The 22,831-nt window shown below is 53.3% G+C and overlaps 1 protein-coding gene across 1 annotated transcript in view; it reads left to right on the plus strand.

Moving 5' to 3' along the window:
• LOC123642167 (SH3 and multiple ankyrin repeat domains protein 3-like) overlaps nt 1–22,831 on the plus strand; it is a 322,145-nt gene that overhangs the window by 51,431 nt on the left and 247,883 nt on the right. Inside the window, exons 3-5 of the mRNA XM_045557074.1 lie at nt 9,020–9,223; nt 13,029–13,100; nt 15,407–15,515. Coding sequence (XP_045413030.1) covers nt 9,020–9,223; nt 13,029–13,100; nt 15,407–15,515 — 385 coding nt within the window. The remainder of the gene's footprint in view (nt 1–9,019; nt 9,224–13,028; nt 13,101–15,406; nt 15,516–22,831) is intronic.

Here is a 22,831-nt window from a genome sequence, read left to right on the forward strand (position 1 = left end):
ACACAGACCACAGAGGGACGACAGTGTGAGGACACAGGGAGAAGGCGGCCGTCTGCAAGCCAGGGAGAGAGGCCTCAGAAGGAACCAACCCCAAGACACTTGATCTTAGACTCCAGCCTCCAGGACTGAGGGACAGTAAGTGTCTGTTGGTAACTACAGGGCAGCCCAGGCTCACTCGTACACTCCACTCATGGGGCACACCCAGGCCAGGCAGCTGCCTCTGCCTGTCTCTGATGCCAGCCTTATGCCCACTGTCTGGGTATTTTCAGTTTTTAGCCTTACATCTCACAAAATACCTATGACTCACATTAACCAAGTATGTAAGCAAGTTTCCCCCGCTCTCTTTACTTTTTATTTGAGCTTGACCTTGAACTTTGTTCCCAGTAGGGCTGGTGTTTAACGATGTGTCCAACCCTAGCTCTGTCGCTTACAGCTCTGCAAACTTTGGTGGTGGAGTCTCCCCTCTCAGGGTCATTGCTGTAACAAAATGCGATGATCTGTGCACAGTGTGGTTGATGCAAGGCACGTCCTCAGCAAATGGTGGCCTCCGTCATCCCCATCATTATCTCATTATTAAGTCCACACCTTCCTTCCCTGTTGGATGACACCCAGCAGTAGTCCATTTCTGGGGTTTTGTCCAGCGTGGTTCAATTCCATCAGCATTTCTAAGCATCCGTTATGGTTCTACAAAGAAAAAGACATAAACCCTGTCCTCAGGCAGCTCGGTGTGGGGTTAGGAGGAGTGCTAATCGGAACGTGGCAGTGGTCCGAGACCGAGATTGTGGGGAGGAGGAGGTCTGGGAAAAGGCACGTGTTGTGGGGAAGAGGTGGCTGGTTTATCTGCACTAAGCGCACCTCCCTTTTGTGGACGCAGGCCTGGGGTGCAGAGGAAACTTGCAGAGGCCTGAAGCTGCCTGAGGACTCCTGAGACTGTTCCTTGCTGCATGTCATTGTCTTGAGGCTGGCGTTGGCCACAAACCCCTTCTTCCACTGTTGGCTTTGCAGTTCCTGACCGCGTCAGCCCCTCTCCCATTACACCCCCGCACCCAGGTCTTAGGGATAAGGAGACCCTGGTTTGGGTCTTGGAGATGTCACTGCATCCACTTTCAGGTTTTCTGTGTCTGGAGCCACCAGGTTAGCCCAGGTACACCAGAGGTTCCGGGTGGATCTGGACATCGCAGCGTTCGACGTGTTGCACCAGGAGATGGACAAGCAACAGTCACTGACTCCCACTTGTCAGGAGAAAGTGAGGACTTTCTAATGCAAAATACACAGTACACTGCTGGTGCCACCCTCCCAGGAGACAAGAAAGGCAGGCGGGGAGGCCGCGCCTCACACACTGGACGGGGCAGAGGGCAGGGGCAGCCGAGTTAGCCTGCTGTGGGCTGTCGGATGAGCTCCCTGGCTTCCAGCGAGGGTGCCCAGTGGTCAGCTCAGCCTGGCAGGAGGCCGGAGAGACGTTATCAAGAGAACTGGCCCTGCGGGGAAAGCGCGAGTGTAGCTGCAGGTGGCAAAAAGGGAACGGGTGGAACAGTGAGCTGAGGTGGTGCACGAGGTCACGCTCGGCCTGGCGTTTCCAGAGTGTCGCCAGTGAGCGGTTTGGTATCACTAGGGTACGTGTGTGTGCACGTGTGTTTGCATATGTATGTGTGGCTGTACGTGTTTGTGTGTTTATGTTTCTATGTGTTCCTCTGTGTGTGTGCATTTGTGTGTATGTGTTAGTTTCTGTGTGCTATGTATGTGTTTTTATTTGGTTATGTGTTTGTTGGTTTCTGTGTGTATATGTTTATGTGCATATGTATGTATGTGGGTCTCTGTATGTGTGTGCATGTTTGTGTGTGTTTCTGTTTGTAAATGTATATGTGTGTTTCTCTATGTGTATGTGTGTGCATGTGTGTATATGTGTGTGTGTATGGGGCAGGGAGGGGACATTGGCAGGCAGGACATGTCTTGAGAAGGAGGCAGGGGCCAGACCATGGTCAGCTCTTCCCTGTATCCCTGGGGCAGGGGCAGGTCCTGAGCCTGCGGCAGTGGAGTGACTGGATTGGGAAGGGACTGGGGTCCCAGGGCAGTGATGGTGCCTGGGTCTGAGAGGCATGCGGCTAAACTCAGCGTAGGAGCCGCCGGGTGACCCTGGTGAGAAAGGAGGTGGCCCGTTGGGTAGTGGTGGTGGGGCAGATACAGACCCACGTGCTCTGAGGCTGTAGAGGGACCCAGACTGACCCAGGATGTGCAGGACAGGGAGCGGCCAAGAGCTGCTGGAGCGGGTGGGCTCCTGCCACTGGTGTTGGGACCCAGGACTGTGGACAGGAGTGGGCGGGGCGGGAGGCCCCAACGGGTGAATTGTTGGCCTTGGTATCATCAGCAGACGGTCGGCCCTAGAGTTACTGGTTTGGTAGCTGGGTCCAGGTCCCCTTTGAGGCCCCGGTCTGTGTGCTCGGGGTTGGCGGTCAGCACGTCCCTTTGGGTTGAACTGCCCGGTTAGAGTGACCGTCCCACCATGGCTGGGCGTGGGAGCTTGTTCCAAGGGGTTCTTTGCTTTGTGAATTTGTCCCAGGGTGAGAATCTTTGTTCAAAGTGCCTTTTAATTCTTCTGAGGGTTTCCTTTCGGATGTGCTTCTTGAAGCCCAGTTCTTAGATGAAGGGACGCTGCTTTTTCTCAGCTCTTCCCTGCATTTTTCCCCAGAGAGATGCAGCCACGTTTAATGTCTGCGGCACTGCTCCAGGTGTAGCTTGTGCTGCGTTGCTTGTTTTTATTTTTAAATGCTGCTGGCTCTTCAGAGGCTAGACTTCACTTCTTTGGAAAAAAAATTTGCTCTCCTAAATTTTGATCCTGGTTATGGGGATTAAATGATGTCCCCTTTAAGTGTAAATGGTCAACACAGGCGAATTTACTGGTAACTGGAAAATATGACACAGACAGTATTTATCCTGATGCACGAATGACCTGCAACAGCCTCTTCAGTTTTCTCAGGGACTGTTGCATGCAGGCACACCGTGGAGACCTTGCAGGTTTGGTTCCAGGCCACCACTATAAAGCAAATACCACAATAAAGCCAGACATGAATCTTCTGTTTTCCCAGCGCATATAAAAGTTATTACACTATACCGTTACGTGTGCAGTAGCAGCATGTCTAAGAAACAGTGTACATGTCTTAATTAAAAAAGTATTTTATTGCTAAAAATGACGATCAGCTGAGCCTTCAGAAAGCCGTGATGTCTTTGGCGGCTGACCGAGCAGGGTGGTGCTTGCTGAAGGCTGGGGGCTGTGGCAATTTCTTAAAATACGACAGCAGTGAACTTTGCTGCAGTGACTAACTCCTCCTTCCATGAGGTTTCTCTGTGGTGCCTGATGGAGTTTGGTAGCATCTTACCCGCAGCAGAGCTGCTTTCGGAACTGGAGTCGGTCCCCTCACACGCTGCCGCTGCTTTGTCAACTGTTTATGTGGCATTCTAGATCCGTCCTCGTCATTCAACAGTGTTCACAGCGTCTTCACCAGGACTAGATTCCATCTCAGGAAACCACTTTCTTTGCTCATTTGCTCCAGTTTGATCATGAGATTGCAGCAATTCAGCCACGTCTTCAGGCTCCGCTTCTAACCCCAGTTCTCTTGCTGTTTCCGCCACATCTGCAGTGACCTCCTCCACTGAAGTCTCAAACCCCTCAAAATTGTCCAGGAGGGTTGGAATTAGCTTCTTCCAAACTCCTGTTAATGTTAATATTTTGACCTCCTCCCATGGTTCACAAATGTTCTTAATGGCATGTAGAATGGTAAATTCTTTCCAGAAGGTTTTCAACTGACTTTGCCCAGATCCAATCAGACAAATCACTGTCTGTGGCAGCTCTAGCATTATGAAATGTGTTTGTTTAGATAATAAGACTTGAAAGTCGAAATTACTCCTTGAATCATGGGCTGCAGGATGAATGCTGTGTTAGTTAGTGGGCGTGAAAACAATATTCATCTCCTTGTTTGTCTCTGTCAGAGCTCTTGGGTACATTGTCAGTGAACGATAATATTTTGAAAGAAATCCTTCTGAGCAGTAGGTCTCAACAGTGGGCTTAAAATATTCAGTAAACCATGCTGTAAACAGACGTGCTGTCATCCAGGCTTGGTTGCTGCATTTCTAGAGCACAGGCAGAGTAGATTTTACATATTTCTTAAGGGCCTTAGGACTTTTATAATAATAAATGAGCATTGGCTTCAACTTAAACTCATGGGCTGCATCAGCCCCTAGCGAGAGAGTCAGCCTGTCCTTCGAAGCTTTGAAGCTGGGCGTTGACTTCTCCTCTCTAGCTATGAAAGTCCTAGATGGCATCTTCTTCCAATAGAAGGCTGTGCTGTCTACGTTGAAAAATCTGTTATTTCATGTAGCCCCGTTCATCAGTGATCTTAGCTAGATCTGCTGGATAACTTGCTGCAGCTTCTCCATCAGCACCTGCTGCTTCACCTTATACATTTATGTTCTGGAGACGGCTTCTTTTCTTAAACCTCATGCACCGACCTCTGCCAGCTTCAAACTCTTCTTCTGCAGCTTCCTCACCTCTCTCAGCCTTCATGGAATTGAAGAGGGTTAAGGCCTTGCTCTGGATTAGGCTTTGGCTTAAGGGAATGTCGTGGCTGGTTTGATCTTCTATCCAGACCACTCACACTTTCTCCATGTCAGCAGTAAGGCTGTTTCACTTTCTTACCATTCGTGTGTTCACTGGATTAGCACTTTTAATTTCCTTCATAAACTTTTCCTTTGCGTTCACAACCAGGCTAACCCTTTAGCACAAGAGGCCCAGCTTTTGCCCCGTCTAAGCCTTTGATGTGCCTTCCTCACTAAACTTCATCGTTTCTGGCTTTTGATTTAAAGTGAGAGACATGTGCCTCTTGCTTTCACTTGAGCACTTTAAGGCCACTGTAGGGTTGTTGGTTGGCCTTGTTTCAATATTGTGTCGCATAGGGAGGCCCTAGGAGAGGGACAGAGAGGGCACAGTGGCCGGTCGGTGGAGCAGTTAGACACACACAACATTTATCAGTGAAGTTCACTGTCTGACATGGGCCTGGTTCATGGTGCCCCAAAACCATTACAGTAGTAATCAAAGATCACTGCTCACAGGTCACCAGAACAGATATAATGAAAAAGTTTGACATATCATGAGAATTACTAAAACACGACACAGAGACACCAAGTGAGCACATGGTGTTGGAAAGATGGTGCCAACAGACTTGCTTATGCAGGTTTGCAAGAGACCTTCCATTTGTAAAAAAATGTATCCGTGAAGCACAGTAAAGTGAACCACTGTAAAACGAGGTATTCCTGGCGTTTATGTTTTGCCTGCACTGAGGTTGGCCGTGGATGTGTAGAGAGAGGAACGTAACATGTCGTGCTAAGCAGGGACGACCCGGGAGCCAAGCACACTTGCCCTGGTGTCAGTGGAACCTCTGCTGCATTCTAAAAGTGTGACCTTGGGGTGGGAGACTTGGAGTCTCTGAGGCTCACGTGGAAAATGCAGAAGAATATTATCATTATTATAACAACAATAATACTTACGGTTGTGGTGGGGAGGTGAATACAGTTACCGTAGTTTCTGATATATTAGGAGTCAGTAAATGTTAACCATCACTGCATGATGGTCAGCACCACCACCACCACCACCACCACCATCATCACCACCATCACCATCATCTTCATCATGTCCCACTAGACACTGAGCCCCTTAAGGGGTAAGGTCCCGTCTTGGCCATCTTCATGTCCTCCCACCCAGTGCTGGTACAGGGCCCTCCCTGTCTGGACAGACAGGAGCTTGAGGAGAAGGGAGGTGTTTCCCCAAGCAATCTGTTAGAGGAGCCTCCAGGGGCTGGGACTGCTGACCCCAGGGTTGTCCTTGTCATCCTCCTTGTACTGTCTGGGCATCAGCCAGCGCATTGCCCATTGTTTCAGAGCATCTCCGATGACACACCGTGTAGGAATACCCATCTCACAGGGCTGCAGGGAGGGAGGGACCATACAGTGCTCCTCACTGTGAACTTCACCGAGCGTCACGTTGGGGAAGGTGGGAACAGGGTCACTTAAGGCACAGGCTGTCTCGGGCGCTCTGCCTGGCAGACGCATCACTGTTCCATCTTTGTCTCCCTGCCTCTCCTCGTGCCACGCCCTCAGCCTGGAGTTCCCACCCCACTCTCAACGTCCCTTTGTGTCCCTGGGCAGCTGTCTCTGGGGTGTATACCCTACCAGGCGGCTCACTCACTCCTTCCTCTGAGTCCCCCAGGGAGCTTGCTGTGGCATTTATTTTTACCTTTTCTGTGTCACGTGACAGTTGAGTATGTGTCTTTCACCACTACAAATAGTGGCCCAGGGCTGGTTTTCTCACTGCTGTCTTGGTGGCTCCCAAGTCATTCATTCATTCGGCACGCTTCGATCACCCGTGCTGCGCCAGGCCCGTTCCTGAAACTGGCGTTTGCCTGGTGGGCAGCGACCCTCGACGGTGGGTAAGTGAGGAATGGAAGCAGGATTCGTGCAGTGTCTCCCGACATTGTGGGCTTCCCTGGAACTGGTGAACGCGTGGGCAGCACCCATCACGGGTGAGAGGAAGGGAGCTCCCTGGGAGCCGGGGGTGCCACCCAGCCGAGGCTCCTGTCTCAGAGATGTTGGGGGTGGTGCTGCTTTCTGCTGGCACAGTTGGTAGCCCGTGATTTTACGTATATGTTAGTTCCTGGCTGCCATGGCCGACCACAGCCTGGGGGCTTAAACGGTAGACATTTAATGTCTCACCGTCTGGAGGCTGGAAGTCTGAGACGCAGGTGTCAGCAGGCGGGTTCCCCTGAGTGCCGTGAGGGAGGGCGTGTTCCAGGCCCGTCCCCCAGCTGCTGGGTTTGCTGTGATCTTGTTCGTGGATCCATCATTCCGGGCTCTGCCTTCCCCTTCATGGCTGCCTCCCGGTGTGCGTTTTGCTACGTCCAGCTTCTCCCTCTTTATAAGGACATAGTCGTTGCGTTAGGGCCCGCCCTACTCCAGTGTGACCTCACCTTAACCTGACTACATCCGTAAAGACCCCATTTCCAAATACATCACATTCACAGTATAAAGGCGGGGGTGTTAGGGCTTCAGCATCTTTGTAGGGGATGTGATTCAACCTGTAACATGTGTCATTCACATTCCTTCTGATCCTGCCCACACCCCTGCGAGCTAAGTGGTGGCTGTGGTCTTCATCGAGGGAACAGGACTGCCCGGTTGGGAGGTTTTCCCAGGAGCACAAGGCCGGCTTGTGCAGTTGGGTTGCAAACCCAAGCCTTTCTGACCTCTGAGCTCCTGTTCCTTCCGGAATATTCTCAGTGGGTTGCTCTTGGTGTTTTTAGGAGCAGAATGGGTCTTTGTCCTGCGAGGACACAGCATCTCTGGCCCTGCCTGCTGAGTGGCGGGGACGCCAGTCTTGGCGATCACCCGCAGAGGCACAGAGGCGATTCTGAGCCCACTGCTCCCCGGAGCACTTGCCTGCTGGCAGAGTCCCGTCCCTGGGCTGCAGGGAGGGCCCACGGCGCTCTGTGTGTGTTGGGACCTGAGGGGACTTGAGTTGGCCAGGCTGGCAGTGATCCCCGAGATGGGAACGGGTGAGTTAAGGGAGGCCCCGCCTGGTCATGGCCAATACAGCTTGTTTGTTGTACCAGGAGTTTCCGGAGACTTCTCAGCCAAGGATGGGGGAGGCTATGTGACTGCAAGTTACTAGAATGAACAATCGGTCCCACCCAGCCTTGTAGCCCTGTGGGGAGCTTTGCGAGTCACACTTGAAATCAGCCCTTGACATTGGAGAGGGACACAGGAGCCTTCGTGTGCAGGTGTCCCATTTCCTGGGCGGGGAGGGGTGGGGGGTTCTGGCTGCCGCTGAGCCTGTGCACACTGTTGGCAGCCGCAGGATCATCTTCCCGGCAGTGAGAAGCCGCCTGGCCGCCGGGCAGATGGCAGGGCCTGTGGGCACAGACCCGCAGAACCCCCCCCGGTAGAGAGGTTCAGCCTCGTCTTCAGTCTAACCTTTTTCCCTGCATGCTCTCACACGGATAAAGCTAACTGTTGAGCCTGTGCTGACGGCTGTCCAGAGGAATGTAATTTTAACTCAACAAAAACTGGCAGTTGCAGCCGGAAGTGGGTTTGCCTGGTTTTTGCCTTTCCCGGTGCGCTGGCGCGTCCCACAGAAGGGCCCGCGCACACGGCTGCGTTGTGGTCCTTCCAATTATCGGAGGCACCGTGATGTTTTTGAAGTGTCTGTGATTGGCTCGTAGGCCCTGTCGACGCCACTGTTTAACCTTTTCAAAAATTAGCTCTGGAGCCAACATGTTTGATTTCTCATAATCGCCCGTCTTTACCCTTCCGGAGGGCTGGCGTCTGTGTTTCCGAAGCTCCTGCTTGGAGGCAGCGTGGGTGGGTGGTGTGACGAGGTTCCGTCAGCGAGGTGACGGGACTAGGCGTCCACCTGTGTCAGAAGGGGCCAAGAGCGATTGGTGTTAAAATTAAGTCACAGTATGATGTGTCCATGCTGTGGCTCTCAGCGTGTGTTCCCTGGATGGGCAGCAAGAGTATCACCTGAAATTCATGAGACATTCATGAGAAATGCACATTCTCAGGCCCCACCCAGACCTACTGAATCAGACCCTCAGTTTGGCAGGTGCAGGGGGCTGGGTAATCTGCACTTTGGCAGGTGCTGGAGTTTGAGGAGCGTCGCGCCAGGGGTGGCACTGCCCGAGGCAGTAGGAAGTTATTGATCGCCAGAAAGACACCGTGAATACCTCAGGTTTGGGCCCATGATTAAGACCAAGGCCTCAGTCTCGGCTTTTCCCTGTAATAGTTACCAAACGTCTCCGTGCGAGCAGCCAGTGGGCTTTACTTTTCATCCTGAAAAGCCGTGGGGCCCAAAGCTCGGAAAAACCATCAGGAAGGCGTGGACGGGGCTTGGGCGTCTCTGACCACGTGTCCCACGTGGGCGATGGGGATGGGGGTGGGGGCCGAGCCACTCATCAGCCGTCTTTGCTTTTCCCGGCAGAAGTGCATTCGCTTCAACCCGGACGCCACGGTGTGGGTCGCGAAGCAGCGGATCCTCTGCACGTTGAACCAGAGTCTGAAAGACGTGCTGAACTACGGGCTGTTCCAGCCGGCCAGCAACGGGCGCGACGGCAAGTTCCTGGACGAGGAGCGGCTTCTGCGGGAGTATCCGCAGCCCCTGGGCCAGGGCGTCCCTTCCCTCGAGGTATTTCGCCTGCGATCGCGTCGCAGCCCAGGCGTGGTGGTGGGGCTGACCCTACCTAAGCTCCCAGTTCCATTTGGATTGGGAAATTGGCCTCAGATGAAAACATTAGTTTGGGGTCTTGAGGTTGCACCTAGTTTTACTGTGAATTTTGGACTGTGGTGCAATTTTTGTACATTTGTTTTCTTACTAGAGATTCAAAGAATCTGTTGGAGAGAAATCTTGGTGTGAGCAAACCGTGGGTCTGCTTCAAGCTCGTGTTATCAGGACCTGTGAGTCCTGGGAGTGCAGCATGGGGCTCCCTTCTGCCTCCCTGCAGGGTTTTCTTCCCCCTCCTAACACCTAAGGCACAGTGTCTTCCCCAACTCCACCTTTCCAGTCTCCAGACACCAACTGGGTGTGAACCATTAATTCAAGTCTGACACTAACTGCAGGTTAGGGCCTAGCCCCACGAGACGGCCCTCACTCCAGATGCCAGTGGCAAGTGCCAGGTCCCCAGGTCACTCACACTCCTGTCCAACTTGCCTGTAACTCAGGAGTTCCCACCACCCCTTCTCGGGTTCGTCCATTTGCTGGAGCAGCTTCCAGAACTCAGGAAGGTGTTGTGTCCTATGGCCAGTTTACTGTGGCAGATACAGACGGACAGCAGATGAGAAGGGACCACGGTCCCGAGTGTAGGGGTGTCATTCCCCAGGGAGTTGGACGTGTTTGCCAACTCAGAAGCTCCCCAAACCCCATTGTTTTGGGATTTTTATAGACACTCCCTTCCATAGGCAGGATGGATTAAATCCCTGGCTGTCGTCCGTGATCCAGATGGGCCTCCAGCCTCTCTCCCCTTCCTGGAGTTCAGGGGTGAGGCCAAAAGTTCCAACCGTCTAGCCTTGGTTTGGTCTTTCTGGCCACCAGCCCCCGTCCTGAAGCTACCTAGGAATCGGGAGCCATCTCATCAGCATGCTAGAGAGACTCAGCACGCAGGAGGTTCCACGGTTTTCCGGGAATCAGGTGTAAAGACCAGCCTCCCTGGCCCCGGGTCTCAGGTGGCCCTGCCCTGCAGCCTCCTTTCTGCTTCCTGCCCCGAGATGACCAGTGGCCTCTTAAGCTGCTTTTGCCACCACAGGGTCTTGGGCTTCCCTTGTGAAGTGGTTGATCTGTCCCATGGGGCAGGCTTATGCGTTTCCACGTAAAGCACGACCCATGTCTCTGCCTTGCTGCCCCCAGGCTTCCATGCAGGGTCCCTACAAACATGCACACGGTGTCAGTTACAAGTAGCTGGAGTGTGGCCATTTCTGCTGCAGAGCACACTGCTCATTTCAGCTCAGCCAAACACGGAGAGGCAGCACGTGTGTGCTTGCAGCTGGCACTGGAGCAGGCATAGTGGGTTCTCTCGACTTGGCCACTAGAGATTACTTTGAAGTCCTAGATTTCATGGACACCAACCCAGGACTAAGGTGAAACCTCGTCAGCACACTTCTAGGTTCCATCATGACTTCGAGGCTGAGATTATTGTGGACTGTGCGTTGGACAAGGAGGGGGGGTTTCAGTGGAGGAAAACACCGGGTGCCCCTTGAAAGTTGTGTGGTTTAGAGCAGATCACTTAGCTGTTCTGACCTCAGTTTGCTTATCTGTAAAATGGGTATCTGCTGGAAAAAAATTGGCCGTTGAGGGCCTACTAAGTACCAGACACTTGCCAGGCATATCCACCTTGCCCAATTTTACTTTGACAGTCAAGGTTCTGGTCACATGGCACTTACTTTCCAGTGGGAGGGGGCGGTTCAGGAATGGGGAATCAACGTAGTTCATTTCAGGGACTGCTCACTTCCATAACAACAATAAAACTGTGCGGGAAGACCAGCAATTCAGGAGCTACTCCCGACCTGGCCCTGGTACCCGTAGCTGTGCAGCCTTGTGCCAGCCGCCCAACCTGCCTGAGCCCCAGATTCCTGGCATGGAATCAGGGGAATGTTAGTCGTGACTTCCTAGCATGGCTGTGAGACTTGGGGGAGATTCCACAGAGCAGTGAGCTTGGGCAAGCCCGGCCGCCAGCAAGTGCCCCCATCGGTGTGTGGCTGCCGCTCTAATGGGTTCATTTTTGCGAGATCACTGCTGGTGTTTGCATTAACTCATCTGCCCGGGCCACCGTCCTGCCAGGTGACCTCCCTCGAAGGGCCGAGACAGCCCCGGCATGGGCACATGGGGGCAGGCATCTACCTGAGTGCTTTGCCTCAGGTGATTTCAGTAAAATATGGTTGGCTGCATGTGCAACGTTGGGGACGTGGCAGGAGAAGCATTTGTGGATCTGAGCCACATCCCTCTGTAGCCGTGAGCTGTCAGTGTTTGTGGTTCTGGAATAAACTTCTCCTCCTGGGAACTTGCCCTCCTGCAGGAGATGTTGGGGGCCCTAGCGTTTTCTCTTACAACTGAAAAAAGGGCCCGCTGAGTTGAATTCCTCGAGACTTTTCGGGTTTAGCTGTGTGATCATGAGCCGGGGGCTGTGCCTGGCATCATTCTCGGTGGCTTCTGAAATTGGGACCAGAGGTGTGACTGGTCCCAGAACATGCTGTCCTGGTTGAATCTGGATTCAGGGTGGAAATCCTAAGACGGGCCCGGGGCTCCTCCCGCCAGTTCCGTCCTGGAAGATGGATGTTCCGACAATACTTTATCCCGGAACTCTGTGCAGCCTCCTGGGTCCCATAGAACTTTCTGATTTCACAACTGATTTATTTTGACACTTAAAAAAAAAAAAAAAGAGTTTCAGTCTGTGCAAAACAAGAATTTTGTCTTTTGTTGAGTTGCTGTTTTGTTTGGCATGGAGGAGAGAGGAGAATAAGGTCGTCTCCTTGGAAACGTTATCTGGGGTTAGACCTCCAGTTTCGGGATTAGCTCACCCACTCACTGCCCTCACTGTCCCTTTATCTGGGGGCGGTTTTGCTCACCCTGAGCTGATGTGTGACCTTGGAGGGTGATGGTATCGAGACGGGGATAAACTGGCACTTGTCCAGGGACAGTTCTGTGCCAGGAAGCTCACATTCAACCCTCGGGCCACCCATGGGACAGATAAGGAAACTGAGGTGTGTCTGGGAAGTGTCCAGCCCCAGGGGCTCCCAAGCGCTCAGCAGCCTCCCCAGACGTCCGCAGCATCCCCGGCACGTGTGGTGACCGAGGCGCTCAGGGGCGCTGGGGGCGGGAGGAGTCAGGCGAAAGGTGCTGGAGACCCGCGCGGCAGGCTGACGCCGGCTTTCATCTCGCGCTGCTGCCGCGTCTGAGCACCACGTGCCTCCCGGTGCAGACGGTGCAATTCCCAGTTCAAAGGAGGCGCTGCGGCTTTGAGGGGTAAATGGCAGCTCCGCGGTCCCGGGCAGAGGTCGCAGGAGTGTGCGGAGGCGGGGGCTTGACCAGGCCCGGCTTCCAAGGCGTGTTTCAGTAAAGGCTGAGGAAGCAGCGTCCTGGTTTGCCGAACACGCTGTGCCGGGGCAGACAGAGTCCCTGTAAGGAACCGTCATCGCTCATCAGCCAAAAGAGAGCGATCACCCAGCACAGCTTCCTGCGAAGGGGATCTTTCTGCTTCTCTTTCCGTTGCTCTTGTTTGTTTTTGTGGCTTTTGAGCTAAATTCCTGCAGAATCTTGGCAGAAGTGATTCTGAGGATGTCACAGACTCTGCCATACGAATACAAGTAGTTTATTTAAAACTTGAGGAGTTTGTTGCGGAATTCCCTGTTGCCGGTGAAATAGCCAAGAGGCCGCTTTTCCTCTGAACAGTCGTGTGAAGTATTTACTTATTTGTTTTCTTTTTTCTCTGTTTCTGTGCCAGTTTCGATACAAGAAGCGGGTGTATAAACAGTCCAATCTTGACGAGAAACAGCTGGCCAAGCTGCATACAAAGGTACACAGGGAATGGGTTGTTACTTATACTCCTGGCGTTTTATGCTTTCTTGTCTTATTATCCTCTTACGGGGGGCTGGGGGCCCTGCGTGCAGCTGGCGTGCTGTGCGGCGTGACTGGCTGCACAGGTGGACGGGCCGCCTGGAGGTGCAGCTGACAGAGGCCCTCTGCCACCCGGCCGCAGCAGGGTCTGCTCAGTGAAGCCACAGGGGTTTGGGACGGGGGTGGTGAATCCGCTGGGTGCTCCGGAGAGGTTCAGAGGCGGCGGCCCCAAAGAGGGCAGGATTTGGACTCAGCACGGTGGAGAGACTACGGTGCCTGCCAAGCTCTGTGATGGTTTTCTGCTGTTGTCGCATCAGTACAAACCTTATTAAAGTGCTCTTGACATAAACTACCCCGGTCAGACTGCGTGTGAGCAGCGGGAGTTGCCTGGAGCGCTTGGCACCCGGCGGAAGGCACTGTGGGTCCCTGTGTGTGCAGCCGCGTGCTGAGCCCCGGCTCGACATTGGCGCCACGGACACCCCAGTCTTTGTGGGGGTGTTGTGCCAGTCGAGCAAGTAAAGGTGGGGGCCGAGGCCCCGGGGAGTGTGTGCGGAGCCCCTTGCTTAGTTCACAGCGAGGAGGAACCTGCGATACCCGAGCAGGTTGTCGCCCCCAGCCGGGGGTTACCTGGTAGCTGCCCTGCAGAACTCGGGGTGGAGAGGGTCAGGCGCTCCCCAGATGAGCGCACCTGCAGCCGGAGCTCCCGGGGCTTTCTCAACCACAGGCCGCTCCTGGCTTTTGTTTTGTCCCCTCCCACCATTTCTATCGGACAATGCGAAGATTTTCACTGTGGGATCTAATGTGTCATTGTCATTATCTGTCTTTGTGCTCACATTGTCCACATGGGGGGCCGTCAACCTTCCCCCTGCTCCCTGCCCTGTGCACGTCCCGGACGCACTGACCGCTTTCTGGCGCAACAGGATGCTCCGGGCTCCTCTTGTGCTTTCCCTGCCTCAGCCCGGGACCCCCTGGAAAGTGGTGCTTAGACCACCAAGGTTTAGGCCTCTGGGTTGTTTTGTATCTAAATTATTCTCTGATGTATAGATAAAAACGTGTTTGTGAAGTTTTTAAAAAGTGTTGATTCACAAATGGCAATGAAGGTTTTGGGTGAGAACAGGTGCAGGTCCTGTGTTTTGGGGCATTTGTTCAGTCCTGGTTCCAGAGGGGACAGAAAATGACCAGGTGGAACTCCAGCTTGAGTCAGGAGGCTGAGGGACCCGGGAGACACGCATGTTGAAAACTGCCGTCAGTCCCCTCAGTGCATCTGGGCATGTGCAGAGCAGGGGTGGAGGCTGAGGCCAGCGCGGAGAGCCGGACTGCTCGGGTGGAGGGTGCCCATCCTGCAGCCCTGGGCAGGTGGCCAGGCTGTCTGCTGGGTGGACGGGAAGTTGCTCTCACAGGTGAGACTGGCAGAGCTTGGGAAAGGCCTCTCCCCTTCAAGGTTGAGCCAATGACCTCTGGGATTTCCTAAGAGTTAAGCACCTCCCTTCACCTTGAACCTGGAACCACTGGGTGACCAGGCATCACTGTTTCTGCCCGTGCTGCCACAGGGTCACCAAAAAGTGGGTTTACCCGAGTGAGCGGCTGCCCTGGTGGCTCCCATCACAGCTGCCTCCTTAGAGATTGGGGGGGGAGGCAGAGGGTCTGGGGTGTCCCCTGGAAGCCCTAGCTCTTCAGGGTGCTCAGCTCACCTTTTCAAAAGGGAAGAAACATCTGTGGCTCTTAGCAAGATATCTTTGTCCATTTAGGCTGCTCTAAAAAAATTACCTTGGGTAACTTACAAACAACAGAAATGTGTTTCTCACTGTTCTGGAGGCTGTGGAGTCTGAGATCAAGGTGCCTGCAGATTTGGTGTCTGGAGAAGTCCAGTTCCTTGTTCATAGACGGCCGTCTTCTCCACACCCATGACCCAATCCCCTCCCAAAGGCCCTGCCCCTCGTGACTGTTGCACTGGAGATTATTCAGCCTATGAATTTTGGGGGGATGCAAACATTAAGTCAAAAGGACAGTAAATAGTGAAGGGTTTTTAAAACACTTGTCCGGGACAGGCGATGGTGTTTGCCAGGTGCGGGACTGACTCTGTGCTTGGCTCTGGGCTTCCAGACACAGCCGCTGCCTGGCAGCCCCAGGGTGGACAGAGGGCCCAGCCGGGGGAGGCTCCTCCTCTCTGGAAGAGGCCAGAGGTGACCCCAGCAGGGAGCTTTCCCACAGCCTGTGAAGACGTGTCTCATGGAGACATTTCTGTTGTATTATTTTTCATTTTAGACCAATCTGAGAAAATGCATGGACCATATTCAGCACCGCTTGGTGGAGAAAATCGTCAAGATGCTGGATCGAGGCCTGGACCCCAATTTCCACGACCCGGAGACGGGAGGTCGGTACCTGTTAGACGGGGCATTACTGAGCTTTGCTGAAGTGTGGAAAAGTCACTCTGTTCTTCAGGGTACACGTGAATAATGCAGCACTTAGGTTTTACGTGGCTTTGTTTGGATTTTAGAAGTGTGTTCTCCTCCTCTGTGACTTCTCAGCCAGAGGGGCTCACCCTGTTTGCTCATGTGGTGTCCCCGCCACCCGGCACAGGGCCTGGCACGTGGCAGGTCTGCGGTGCATGACTGTTCAGTGAGTGAGTGAGTGGAATGAACGAATGCACAAATGACACGCGCTCGTTGTGCTGTCATGGCCCTGAGCATGCACAGACCTCACACAGCCGCTCTGGAGACGCCTGTTTGTCCACACCAGGGCCGTGTGTCTGGGCACCCTGGCAGACAGGCACAGGCACGCAAATCTCTCACGCCCCCTGCTGGAAGCCGGGCTCCTTACGCACGAGCCTCTCGGCATGTGCTGGGAAACGGCTCAGGGTCTTGGCGGTTCTGTGACAAGGTTTCTCAGCCCTGGCGCTGTCGCCCTTTGGTCTGCGTGGTTCTGTGCCGTGGGCGCCGTCTGCACAGGAGTTCAGCAGTGTCCCCAGCCTCCACTCACGCGATGCCAGTAGCAGCACCCCGTGTGATGACAGTGTCTCCTCCAGACGTTGCCCAGTGTCCCCTTGGAGGGGGGGCAGTTGCCCCTGGTGAGAGCCCCGTGCCAACGGGACACCAGCTGACGCGGGCAGGCCGAGATCAGGTCCTTGCGGGGAGCACAGCCCTCAGGTGCGAGAGCCTGTGTCATAGCCCAGGGCGTCTGCCTGTCAGGTGGGTGATTCTGGGCAGGGGGACGCGGGACCACCCTCCCTCTCCTCTTGGGATGTGCCCGCCCTGCTTCTGGTTCCTGCAGTATTTGGTGCCATCGTCACATGCAGGTGTCACATCTCAAAATTATTAAGCGCACAACAAATGTATTTGTCAACTGAAGAACGGCACTTTCTTATCATTTGTGGGAGGCCCATTGGACCCCTCACGCTGGGGAGGGACCCCCACTGGGCATGGATCCAGCCAGCACACCCCTAGCTGAGCGCTGGTTGGGGGTTGTCATTGCCTCTTTGCAACTGTCTGTGTCTCTGAAGTTGAGCTGTGAGTGACATGAGAGCAGGGCATGGGCTTGCTGGTGGCTGCTGCAATGCCTGAGATGTCGGGAACTGGAACCGCACAAGTGCAGGCTCCAAGGCGGGGGTGGGAGTGGGGGGGGGTAGAGGGTGGGGTGGAGAGTAAGGGCCTGACTGCAGGTGAGCAGGCACCGGGCCCAGCATTGAAACAACATGGGAGGGAAACCCCAGGTATTTGTGTACTGAGCAGTGACGTGCACAAAGCCAGGATTTGCTGGGGGTCCAGGCAGTCCCGGGGCAGGTTTGGGATGGGGTGTGTGGCGGGCCGGGTGGTGGAGCCCCCAGACCTGTGGAGCATTTTGGGGCAAGGGGACAGCTGCAGAGTTTGATATTCCGTGGCTGGGTGACCGTTGGCTGTGGGGCAGCTGGGGGAGGATGAGAGCTGAGCTGAGAAGCGGAGATGTCTGAGTCCCTGGGTGGGGGACACACTGTAAGTGGGGTGCAGTCGGCAAGAGGCTCAGGAGGGCCCTGTCCATCCATCTGTCCTTCCCTGACATGGACACGCCCCCCTGTGTTGACTTGGCCGGCTTCTCTTCTGCAAGGTCCTCTGTGAGGGTGCCCACTCTGGGGACAGGAGCCCTTTCTCCGATGCGGGGAGTCGTCGCAGCTCCCTGGTGCCTGGGCTGTAAAGATAAAGGACCCGCGGATTCCTGGGCATGAACTTGAGCCTTCAGCACATTCACAGGTGGCCTTCGTCCAGACCTGGGTTCCCTCCTGGGCCAGCCTGGGGCCTTGGCTCCCGCCGGCCTGCGTCTCTGTCCTGGCCGCATCCGTGCCTGTTTCCGGTGGATTCCAAGGGTCCTGGGCCCTAGCAGTGTCGCCTGCATCTCTCGCCGTGTCCTGGTCGGTGGGGTGCACTCTGAGCTGCTTTTTCCCTCCCAGCATGACTGCTTGGCTTGGTGATTTCCTGTTGTGTGCCAGCCCTCCCCGCAACCTCTCCGCCAGGCTGTTGCTGTCTTCAGATGCTAAGGTTTTGAAAGGACTTGTTTCAGAGCAGACCCTAACTTCGCTTCCAAAGGCACACTGACCAGCCCCTGAGCTGTGTTGAAACGGAGGGACGTGGCCCGGAGTTAAAGGCGCCTTTAGCATAGTCCCGGATTGAGTCGGCACCAAAGCGTGGGATCCTCAATTGCTGGGAGCAGGTGTGGAACGGTGGGAATTACAGACAGAGGCGGAAGCGGGACCCCTGACCACTTGCCCCAGAACCGAGTGGCAGTGACTCGGGAGCTGCCCACGGAGACGGCAGCCTGGGTGCATCTTCCGTGGTTTCTGAAGTGTTGCCCGGCCCGCAGCCTCTGCGCTCGTTACTAGTGCAAAAGACCGAACCCCGAGAAGGAGCAGAAACCCCTTCTCGCCACAGGCTGGGACGCGGCTCTGGACAGAGCACAGAAGTGGGTGCAGGTGTTCTCGGGTCTCCAGCAAGGGAGGCTGGCGAGACTGGGCCAGGGACAGGACCCCGTTGGGTGGGGGGTCGAGAGCAGGAGGCAAGACACGGGGGCGGGGGGCAGGTGGTTCTTCCCTGCAAGACTGTTCCCTGTCCCACCCAGGAGTTCACAGTGATCGAACTTTGTGGTTCGGGGTTTTGTTTTGCTTTGTTTTGGGCCTTGACAGAAATAGTTATTTGCAGTTTTAGAATTTAAAACGCAGTGATTGAATCAGTTCTCACGTGATAGTTTCTACATCAGTTTTTCTTCTTGTAGTGACTGATATTCCTCCAAAAAGCAGAACTTTCTCTTTCTTCCCCTTCATATTTTTGGAATTAGTAGGCTTTATCTTGCTGAGCTGTCTTTTAGAGCAGTTTTAGGTTTATAGGAATTTAAGTAGAGGTGCAGGGAGCTCCGTATTCCCCCCCCGCCACCGCACGCTGTTTCCCTTATTATGAAAATCTTGCATTAGTGTGGGCATTTGTTACACTTGAGCCAATATTGATACGTTGTTATGAACAGAAGCCCACAGTTTACATCGGAGTTCACACCAGTGTTACACACGCCTATGGGTTTGGATAAACGCATAAAATCACACCACCGTTGTGGTATCACACCAAATGGTTTTGCTGCCCTACAACCCCCCGGATTCCCTCCCTCCTCCCTAACCCCTGGCAACCGCTGATCTTCTTACTGTCTCCATAGTTTCGCCTTTTCCAGAATGTCGTGTGGTGGGACTCGCACAGTCTGCAACCTTTTCAGATTAGACTCTTACATTTAGTGATATGCATGTAAGTTTCTTCCGGCCTTCCCATGGCTTGGTAGCCCCTTTCTTTTTAGCACTGAGTAATATTCCATTGTCTGGTTGTACCCCAGTTTGTTTATCTATTCACCCCTTGAAGGACATCTTGTCACTTCCAAACTGTGGCGATTGCAGATAAAGCTGCTATGAACATCTGTGTGCAGGTTTTTGCACAGATATAAATAACAGTGATCGAGCGCAGTGGGGTTTGCCAGGTGTGTGTGTGTGTGTCTGTCTCTCTCTCTCTCTCTATGTATGTATGTATTTACAGCAAGCAAAAAGCGGAAAGGGTATAATTAATGCAGAAAGTTCTGAAATCAGAGGCTTTTGGGTGGTGATTAGGCTCCTGGGTGGGATTCGTGCCCTTATAAAAGGGGCCCCAGAGAGATCCCTCGCCCCGTCCACCACATGAGGACGCATTCGGAAGGTGCCATCTATGAGCCAGCCCTCACCAGAAGTCAAATCTGCCAGGGCCTCGACCTTAGGCTTCCAGCCTCCAGAACTGTGAGAAATAGTCTGTCGTTTATAAGGCACCCAGCCTCTGGGATTTTGTTACAGCAGCCCAAACTAGGACAGTTGCCAAGTCCCCAGGGAGGGAGGAGGCAGAGCCTGGGCTCCCTGGCCCTGGGGGTCCCTGCTTTCATCCCCTGGCTGAAAAGGAAGTGGGCTGGGGTCAGGGTTCTGTTCCCACGCCTGTGCCTGGCTGGGGTGGGGCAAGTCCAGGTCCTGGTCCCAGAGTTGAGCTGCCTCTGAAGCCTGGGGCAGTCCCAGGTCGGGGGAATAGTGTGCCCGTGATCCCTGATCTTCCAGACACAACACTTTCCTCCCGATGGCCACGACAGCCTGAGCATGTTCCCAGCCCGTGTTTTAGTGGCTCCACACTGAATTTGGAAACTTTTTCAGAGCTAACCAGCAGGCAGCAGAATTTGGCTGAAAACCAGACTTCTTCCTTCCCTGTGCTTGGAATTGAAAGCAGCCTCTTTCCTAAGCTCAGGAAATGCCACGATGCTCCAACTTGGGTTCCAAGTCCCTGTGTCGGGGCTGCACATGGGGCCCGAGCAGGGGAAGCAGCCCTCTAGGCTGAGTGGTGCACGAGAGATCATCAGATGCCAGTGGAACGACCTATGCATTAAAACCAAACAGCCCACGTTGTTGCAGGCAGTCGTCTGGTACCTGTTCTAAATGTAAATTGCATGAAATGACAGTGACAAAACTGGCTTCTCCCACCAGGGTCTTGGGGCTGGTCCCAACAAGTGGTGTTTCCGAGCCCTGAAAAGGAAGAAAAATTGACAATCTGAGTGTAACTTAGTCTAACGGCTTTCATTTCCACACTGTTGGTTCCAAATTTGAGAGAAGCCCCAGGCACAGCAAACGAGGTTTGGTTGATAAGCTAGAAACGCCTTTCAACTCTTTAAACATCTTGATGGGAAATGAAAAATAGAATATTCCTTTACTGAGCCAGACTTTGCACACACCGATGATGTGTCTGGGCTTCCCCAGTGAGATCCAATTACCGAGTCGGTTTCCAGGGCAGTGGTGCTCGCTGCTTGCCGGGCTGGGGCCTCTCTGGGTGGCCGCCGTGGTTCCGCCTTGGCTTCCTTGCAAGCCGGCTCCCGGGGGAGCCCCTCCCAGCTCCCACAAGGCCCAATTAGGAGGTTTCGAGGACACTGCGAGTCCTGGTACACTGAGCGCCTCCACAGAGCATTGTCTTGAGGATCGGAGGGCCTCATTTGATGCCTGCGGTGACTGATGGTCCGTACTGCACTGTCTCACCTCAGCCCTGATGAATCACGGTGTGTAATTCCCCAGGAATAATAGCGCCTGCGAGCCCGGGGCCTTTGGAGAGAGCACAATTCCCGGACCTCGTAAACCTCCGCAAGAGACGCACAAATTCCCCAATGCAAATGAAGGCAGCCTGGAGATCTCAGCAAATAACTCCCTTTGCCACCAGGGAATGTATTTGGGTGCCTTTGGTTTGTTGGGTACAGGTCCTAATAAAAAAAGAGATCTGTTTTCCAGTGAGAGCTCAAAGATAGTATCCCATTATTTCAGGATTTTTCTTATTTACGTCCCACCAGGCTCTAGAAGGGAGTACAGTTGGCTTGTGAAGGTCCATGAGAGAGAACAAGGCGAAGTACATTAAGGAAGGAAAATGGGGCAGCATGGGTGGGGGACAGGACCAGTGTCCACGAGAGCGACACCCTGGGGCTGGGCACAGAGCCAGTTTGAGGTTTACAGAAAAATCAAGCAGACAGTACAGAGAGTCCCCACATGTCCCCCCCTGTCATTAGCAGCTTGCACGGGTATGGTGCATTTGTTGCAATGACTCAAGTCCATGGTTGACGTTAGTCCACTCTCAGTGTTGCACATTCTGTGGGTTTGGACAGGTGCTTTCTGTCCTGTAGCCATGGTTGTAGCATCGTACAGGACAGTGTCACTGACCTAGAAACCCTCCGTGCTCTGCCTGTTCATCTCTCCTCTCCTCTAACCCCTGGTGACCACTCATCCTTTTATTGTCTCCATAGTTTTGCCCTTTCTAGAATGTCAGAGAGTTGCAGTCAGACAGCCTGTAGCCTGTTTAGATCAGCTCCTTTCACCTGGCAATATGTGCTTAAGCTTCCTCAGTCTGTATCCCTTCATGCCTTGACGGCTCATTTCTTTTTAGTGCTGAATAATATTTCTTTGAATGTTCTACAGTTTATCCATTCAGTCACTGAAGGGCATTTTGGTAGTTTGCAGTTTTTGACAGTTAGCAAGTAAAACTGCCATAAACATTAACTTTCAGATTTCTGTGTGGACGTAAGTTTTCAACTTGTTCTGGGAAACGCCTAGGAGTGCAGTTGCTGGATTGTATAGCGAGAGTACGTTTAGTCTGGTAGGGACCTGCCAAACTGTCTCCCAAAGTGGCCGCGCCATTTTGCATTCCCACCAGCGGTGGGCAGAGTTCTTATGGCTCGACATCCTCACCAGCATTTGGTGGTTTCAGAGTTTCGGAGTTTGGCCATTCTACTAGACGTGCAGTGGTATCTGTTACAGTGGTTTTAATTTTCAATTCCCTAAGGACGTCTGACGTGGGGCATCTTTTCATATGTTTATCTGCCATCTGTATATCTTCTTTTGTGGGGTGTCTGTTTAGATCTTTTGTCCACTTTTTAATTGGGTGTTTTCTTGTTGAATTTTAAGAGTTCCCTGAATATTCTGGATACAAGTACTTTATGCGTTTTTTGCAAATATTTTCTCCCCATTTGTGGATAGCAGCATTTTTACATTAAACTCACCACCCAAAGCAAGAGCCAGGAGGTATTATTTAAAATAAACTTTTCATTTTAGAACAGTTTTGGATTTACAGAATAATTGCAAAATGTAGAGAGTTTCCGTATACCTTGTATCCAGTTTCCCCCATTATTAACATCTTGTTTTATTAGTAATACGGTATGTTTGTCACAACTAGTGAACCAGTGTCGATACATTATTATTAACTAAGTCCTTACTTGGTTCAGATTGCCTTAATTTTCCCCTAATATTTTCCTAGTTCTGTTTGAGGATTTCATGGGGGATCCCACAGGACATGTAGCCGTCTGTCTCCTTAGGCTCCTCTTGGCTGTGACAGTTTCTCAGACTTCCCTTGTGTTCGATGACCATGATAGTTTCAAGGGGGACTGATCTGACCTTTTGGAGGATGCCTCTTTATGGGGATTTGTCTGCCGTTTTTTTTCATGATCTGACCAGGTTGTGGGTTTGGGAGGAAGAGCCCAGAAGTAGCGAGCCCTTCTCATCACGTCCCATCAAGGTCCAGACTGTCACTGTGATCTGCGGCTTACGATGTTGCCCTCCATCACCTGGTCGTGTCTGGCAGGTTGCTCCGCTGTAAGAAGTCACTGCGTGCAGCCCACGATTGAGGGGCAGGGAGCTCGGGCCACCCCTGA

Source organism: Lemur catta, chromosome 7, assembly GCF_020740605.2.
Source record: "Lemur catta isolate mLemCat1 chromosome 7, mLemCat1.pri, whole genome shotgun sequence".
In the NCBI taxonomy this organism is placed as follows: Eukaryota; Metazoa; Chordata; class Mammalia; order Primates; family Lemuridae; genus Lemur; species Lemur catta.